Below are 6,656 nucleotides of genomic sequence, written 5' to 3'. Positions count from 1 at the left end.
TACACTCACCCCTATGAACGCACACACGCACACCCTATCTCTATAAGCACCTCCAAGAGACTGACTGTCCACCTAACCAACTCAACCACAGATTGATTCGCAACATGTACTCGTATTATGTTATATACAACTGGGGCATCTAAAAACATATGCTACCAGTTAAAAAGCCCGTGGCACACGTCAAAAAAAAAAAACCCCGTGGCACACATGGGCATTCTACTGGTCACGAAATATAACGTGGGAAATCATCGAATCTTCCTCCTTTCTTTTCTCCCAAACCACCCCCTCCCCCCGCCGCCGAGGCCTCCATTCCTCATGGAAGCCGCTGCCGCTGCCGCTGCGATCCCCGGTAGCTCGTCGCTGGAAGCCGTGGCCACCGCCTTCCGGTCCCGCGTCAACGAGCTCCAGGACCTCGCCCTTGCCCGCAACAGTGAGCTTTCTCTCCTAGCCCAACCCGCTCCCAGAACCCTGGTCTGGACCCCCTAGTGCCGTGGGCCCTGACCCGTCATCTTCCCCGTACGCAGTGTACCCGGCAACGGCGGTGACCGACCTCACCGCCGTGGACACGTCGGTGACGGCCATGGAGGCACAGGTGCAGGCCATCCGCCGCCGCCTGCAGGAGGAGCTCGACGCCATCCCCAAGGCCAAGGTATCGTTGCCAGTTCTCGTGATCTATTGGGTTGCGATCTGTTTCCGAATGCTAATTTCTCTGTTTCTCTGAGAAGCCGGTGTGGTAAATAGCAATCATGTAAAGGGAGACTAATATGGTAATTTTGCCATTTTCTTTGGAAGATTTAGGATCGCATGACGTGAGTAGTACTTGTTAAAGTGGTTGTGTACCTATCTCTTGTTCATACCCTTACAGTGGGGATGAGAGGCGCAAAAATGTGGATCGATGGTGATGTTTGCTTACCACAACGGACTAATCTTGGTCAACTGGCTGTTCTTGTGATGTTTTATTGATTTAAATCATAGGGCATGAATTGGGTTTTTAGATAGTGCCACTTATATATATCTTGTGACATTGGAGAACATATTACCAGGACGTGAGATCAAAATCCAATCTGAGTTCATGTGAGAAGGAGAAATCAGTGAGGTAGTAGAAGAGATACAGGAGGAACAAGAACATAGACAGGAAATTTCATCCCATTTTTCCGATGGCTTTTTCCTCAGCTGCTGCTGCTTCTGCAGCTTCCAGTAGAGGCACCGGCCCATGTCCGTCTGAATTCCGAGCCACACTCCATGACCACTGAGCCCAATACATATGCGGGATACATATGCAGGATGGGTGTTACATTAGTGCTCCCCGCCAAAACATTGCTTGCCCCCGTGCAGTGGCTTGTTCCCCTAGCACTGTCCTGTAGCAGCAAATGTATAGAACTTCTCAGCCTTGAAACTCTGCAACTTCACTTCCTCCAGCTGCAATAAGCGTTGTCACTCTTCCAGAAACAATTGACTGTATGCCAGGATCCCATGGCATCTGAAATGGTCTTTCAGAAATAATCGACCAGAAGGCAGAATTCTATGGCCTGTGCTGATTTTTCATTTCTAAGCAGATCAATGGACATGCATCCTTGCATCTGTCTATTCGCTTTAGCACCTGAAACACCATCAGTTGATAACCTTGTACCCATTGCATAGAATCCTTTGATTCCTATTCTTACTTTCTAAGGTCATGACATTCCCATGCACGCTCTGATATTGCCAACTAACACGCACAAAAACTTGCACCGGTTCACTAGCATCAAATAAGTAAAACTCAACTGCAGACTGGTGGTCGACAACAAAATCGTGTTGGCTGTCCAGTTTGGACTCAGCAGCTACCATGCCTACATATGCTTCAGAGATTTGCCATGTTTTCCCAAGATGTAACCTCTTCATCATGCCAACAGTGCTCACGGCCAGTCTGAATATCTTTCACACTTGTATCTTTATCAACAGAAAACTGGTCATCTGACTAAACAGTGAAAATTTGGAATTACTAAGTGAGGCCAGAACAACCTCCCTTTCATTTCACTCCAGTATTTAGGCCCACTGCTTAGAATTCCACATGCACTTCCCTGTTCTTCTGCTAGTTCATTTGCTATATCTGTGGAAACATGTGCTGGGTGCTAACGGAATATCTACTAGACATAATTTGCATGCGTACAAAATCACGATGATTGCATCATCTCCCAGAATGATGGTAAATAAGGTGCAGACTCAAGCTTTGGTCCAACTCAAGTTGCACTTCCATGAAGCCAACAACCCCACTAAACATGTGTTAAAGCTTGTAAGAACAGTCCGTAAGCAACCATAATTTTCCTGCATTGTTGATGTCACAAAAGCAGAGAACTGCCAATAAACATGTCAGGATCAGGATTATCAGCCAAACATTTCTGTTCGACTAGTCTTGATTAGTCGTTCGACTAGTCTAGTTGTCTCTATCTGATTGTCGACTAGCTTCTTCGTGTAGACTAGCTCGTTGTGTCGAGCGGTGGAGCGACTAGTCATCGACTAGTCCAGACTAGTCTGGGTGTTTTGAGTCGATCAACTCAATTTGGGAGGGATAAGTGAGCAGCGCTCACAACGCGGGAGGGAAAAAATTGCAACCCTAGCTTTCCAGGATCGCTCCACAGTGAGCCGCCTCACCTGGGACTAGGCTGCCGCCACCGCCCATTGATCCGCTGCTGCTGCTGCCGCTGCCACTCACCACCGCCGCCAGCGGTGGCCAGGAGCATTACGACGCTCTCCCTCCTCTGGTTCTGCTCCTCCGCTGGATCGACCCCTCCGCTGTTGTGCTCCTCCCCTTGCTGTTCTCCTATGCCGATGTGATCCTCCTCTGGATCAACTCAATTTTATTGTATATTGTACTGTAATATATGGTATATACTACTTCCTCTGTAAAGAAATATAAGAGTGTTTAGATCACTAAAGTAGTGATCTAAACACTTATATTTCTTTACAGTGGGAGTACATAATAGGTATTAGTAGTTGAGTACTGTAAGTTGAATACTACAGTACCATGTCGACTAGTCCAGCAGTAGTCTAGACTAGTCATGATTAGTCTATGAGTCTCAACCTCGGCTTGACTCGTCGACTCCTTGATTCGTAATTCTTTCCAGTTATCAAAACAAACACATGACACCAGACTAAAGCCCCCAAGACAGTATTTCCCTGAACAACTGCTATATCTGACATTCTCTTGGGATCACCGTTATTGTGGCAGGCCATCGTGGCTCCACCTTCGAACCACCCGCGCTCAACTCACATCATACATCACACTGTCAGAATTCTTGGCGAGTGGCTCCACTCTTGTACCGCCCATGCTCATCTCACATGATATGGATTGCTGTTGATAGGTATGATGTGTCCCAAAATCTCGTGGAGTTTCCCAATCCCACACAGCATTCTTTAGAGAAACCTCCCCGAGTACCTGGCAGTTAGCAACTACATTGCCTCCCTTGTTGCCTAACACATCAAACGTCCCATCGAACACTTGCACACTTGACCACCGGGAAGAGTGGGTGTGGTTCTGGCTGGGCATCAGACAGGTGATGGGCTGGATGACGACCCATGACCAATGAGCCCAGTACATAGGCAGGTGCTACAAGCGCATGGCTGATATTTTATTTATTGAGGGCTAATTTTTTGCTTGCCCTGACCTTCCCTGAACCTAATTTTGTTCACTGTGTTGTCGCAAGACATTGCTACTTCTCATTGTGGCTTCCTCAAATTCTGATGCAGAAACTAGTGGAGAAGTCCTTGAAGCAACAGCAGAAGTTGCAGCATATGCTTGCAAACATGCCACCTGGGATGCGTGAGGATATCGTTGCTACTCCTCTGGAACAAAGCTTGTCAGATTACTTGATGCTATTATCTATATCTGTTGTCTTTACCTTCATTTGGTGACAAGAATCATGCTGTTTACGTTACAGGATGTTGCCCGAGTGCTTTAATTTTAACACAGCTGTTCCAGAATTTCTGGACTCTGATTTTAAGATTAAGGAAGAGCCAGTTGCAGCTCCCAAAGTAAATATTTATTTATGTGTTGCACCATTCACTGATCTTAGCTACAATTGTTTCAGCAGGAGTTTTTTTTTCTTTGTGTTGACGTATAATGTGCTGCCTAGTCTCTTCCATCAGATCGGTCTTTTGGTTGCATTGGCTAGAGCATGCACTTCTACATGGTATCAGAGCCAAGAGGTCTTGAGTTCAAGACCCGGCTGGCGCAATTAAATTGCAGCCCACTCTCGGTCCACGTTTAGGCCTGAGGGAGCCACACGTGAAGGGGAGTGTTGACGTATAATATGCTGCCTAGACTCTTCCATCAGATCGGTCTTTTGTTTGCATTGGCTAGAGCATGCACTTCTACACTTTGAACTAATGCTTCTTTTGTTGCTGTGAAGAAGGGGAAAGGTTCAGCACCTCGTTGGTATATATCCACTGAGGAGCTTGATTCATTGTCATCGTGAGTCCTCAGTTGCACTTGTAGCTTCAATTTATTATCACTGCTGCATATAACCGCAGCATCCACTTTTGATTATCTGCTTCTGGTTAAGAGGCTCTTTCATACTTGTAATCTGTCTGCAAGAGAGCTTCTGATATATACATGCAAGTGCTACTTCTTTCAGCACCACGCTGCATACTGATGTGTGCATGCTCCTCCTTTTCCTTTCTGTACAAATACTAAGAGTTGCTAGCTGAATGTTGTGTGATTCACGCAGATACAAGACATGGGATAGTGTTGATGAATCTGCTCTGTCAAATCTGCTTTGTTTGCATAGCATAATCTTTCTGCTGCCTGTAGTCCTCACATGTACCGAGGAAGGAATTTGGTTTATTATTGTCATCCAGTCACCAAGGTCACGACATGTCTGAGTATTAAATTGACCCATGTTAAAACTCAAAAGAGGGTTTCAGGTTAATTTGCTAAAATATAATAGCGACAGTGCAGATGCCAATGGAAACATATAATATTCTTTAGTGAACATGCAAATTCTCTTTCCCTCATCTCAGATGACAGTGATTAAAATGTAATACTAGCTTTCTTTAATAGGATATCCCATTTTGTTACTACAGGTACATGAGGGGGAGGCTAACATTGGAGAAGGTTAACATTTCAATAAACGAGGTGGCTACATATGCAGATGCTAATGCTCATCTTGTTGCATGTCCTAAGAAAAAGGTTTCCCTTTTGTACCCCAACTTGTCGCTGATAAACAATTATTTCTAGTTCTCAATGACTCCAAATTTTCTTGCAGTTATCAGAAGACACATGGGAAAAAGCTTTGGTAAGTTCTCAGCATTGCTGTTAATCTGATTTTCTCATGTAGAAAATCATATCGTAATTTCTGCTTAGGAACTAAGGGACATAGCTGCCACTGAGGCAGTGAAGGGGAAGCATTTCTTCCTGGAAGCTGATATAAAGGGGCCTGGGCTAAAACTTGATCACACAGGCAAAGCTATCCTTACCGTGAGTATTTGCAGCTTTAACCACTTGGGTTGAAACCTTATAGATTATTTTTATTCTTTATAATCACAGAAGATGATCAAAATCATGAATTGTTTTGCTACTGCAATTGTTCTTTTGATTATTGTTTCCATAGTTCAAATAAGTACCTGAAAAATAACCAGCAAGTACACTGACAAATTCCGGTAGTCATTGATCATGATGAAAGAAAATTTTACTCCGAAATAAACATCTATTTAAGTTGCATGCACTTTTTCTTTCTCGCTTGATACAAACTTCATGCGCATGAATATGTTAAAAATAGTTTGAAAAGATGGATATGTTACATCAACTACAAACATATCTGTTTGACACAAAAACCTGCTAATTATAATATGTTCTTTTCTGTCTGTAGCTTAATACATTTTCTTCAGTTAATTCATCATCCACTGTTAACCAGGTCCTTCGCCATCTTGGCCGCGTCCATGAAACCCGGATTGGGCATCATCGGGTCTTCATACTTTCAAAACAATGCTGAATGAAGGGGTTGTTATAAGCATTAAGATTTGATGTGATATATGGCCGGGGCCACACATTCTTGCAGCCTGTTTGTTACGGCCTAGTTTGGTTTGCAATTGTAGTAGCCTTGGTGTAATTTCCGACCAATGATTGATTCAGTTGTAATACGTTCGTTTCTTCATTTCTTTTTATGGGAGTTCGTTCCTTCTCCTTTGTACAAAGACATGCTAAGCTTTTGCGTGTTCTTAGACAACAAGGTCAACAACCCCCCTAAAAGAAACTACACTGGCCGAACATGATTCTGGGCTGTCGGATCGAACATGGATGGTACATATTGCAGTGGAGGGATCTCAGGCCCTTAATATACACTAGAGGCTAACTCACAAACTGCTGCGATGTTTTTCACTTGCAGGATTAACTCTTTTTTTCCTTCAATTGGTTATTATGGTCGGTTGTTTCATTTTGGGTTTGTCTAATTATGTCCTTATTATGGTTTCCTTTTTCCATTTGTACGTCTTTTGGGCTGCTTTTGCAGATGATATTTGTTCTGAGAGTGGAGCTATCAGGTGTGTGGTTTCGGCCAGCTGATGGCCGTTGTGTGAGTCTCTTGGAAGCTCTTTTATCACGTTGAAACAGTGGACTTGCTGCTACTATAATGCTCACACGAGCCTACCCATGAAGCTCGCTCAGCTTGGCTCCTTGCTCA

At 44.2% G+C, this 6,656-nt stretch overlaps 1 protein-coding gene across 3 annotated transcripts; it reads left to right on the top strand.

Annotated features, from left to right (window-relative positions):
- The first annotated feature begins 250 nt into the window (after positions 1 to 250).
- Positions 251 to 6,154, top strand: LOC125536899 (spindle/kinetochore-associated-like protein). Of its 3 annotated transcripts, none has more exons than XM_048700193.2 (9): positions 251 to 430; positions 525 to 649; positions 3,727 to 3,836; positions 3,918 to 4,011; positions 4,392 to 4,450; positions 5,062 to 5,167; positions 5,244 to 5,273; positions 5,342 to 5,455; positions 5,892 to 6,154. In XM_048700193.2, the coding sequence occupies exons 1-9, from the start codon at positions 316 to 318 to the stop codon at positions 5,967 to 5,969; spliced, it is 831 nt and encodes a 276-aa protein (XP_048556150.1). In that variant the 5' UTR covers positions 251 to 315; the 3' UTR covers positions 5,970 to 6,154. The 3 variants fall into 3 exon arrangements, with proteins under 3 accessions (XP_048556150.1, XP_048556149.1, XP_048556151.1); XM_048700192.2 differs by having other exon boundaries at positions 252 to 430; positions 4,389 to 4,450; XM_048700194.2 differs by lacking the exons at positions 3,918 to 4,011; positions 4,392 to 4,450 and having other exon boundaries at positions 252 to 430.
- Positions 6,155 to 6,656: the final 502 nt, after the last annotated feature.

Source organism: Triticum urartu, chromosome 2A (genome assembly GCF_056163025.1).
Source record: "Triticum urartu cultivar PI428250 chromosome 2A, HENAU_Tu73, whole genome shotgun sequence".
Taxonomy (NCBI): domain Eukaryota; kingdom Viridiplantae; phylum Streptophyta; class Magnoliopsida; order Poales; family Poaceae; genus Triticum; species Triticum urartu.
Note: the sequence above shows the minus strand (reverse complement) of the source record. Positions and strands in the feature narration are given on the sequence as shown.

Coding starts and splice junctions, on each gene's coding strand:
- LOC125536899 (XM_048700192.2), top strand. CDS start 316: ATGGAAGCCGCTGCCGCTGCCGCTGCGATCCCCGGTAGCTCGTCGCTG. Junction 3,837..3,917: donor ACTCCTCTGGAACAAAGCTT/GTCAGATTACTT, acceptor TTTACGTTACAG/GATGTTGCCCGAGTGCTTTA. Junction 5,274..5,341: donor ACACATGGGAAAAAGCTTTG/GTAAGTTCTCAG, acceptor ATTTCTGCTTAG/GAACTAAGGGACATAGCTGC.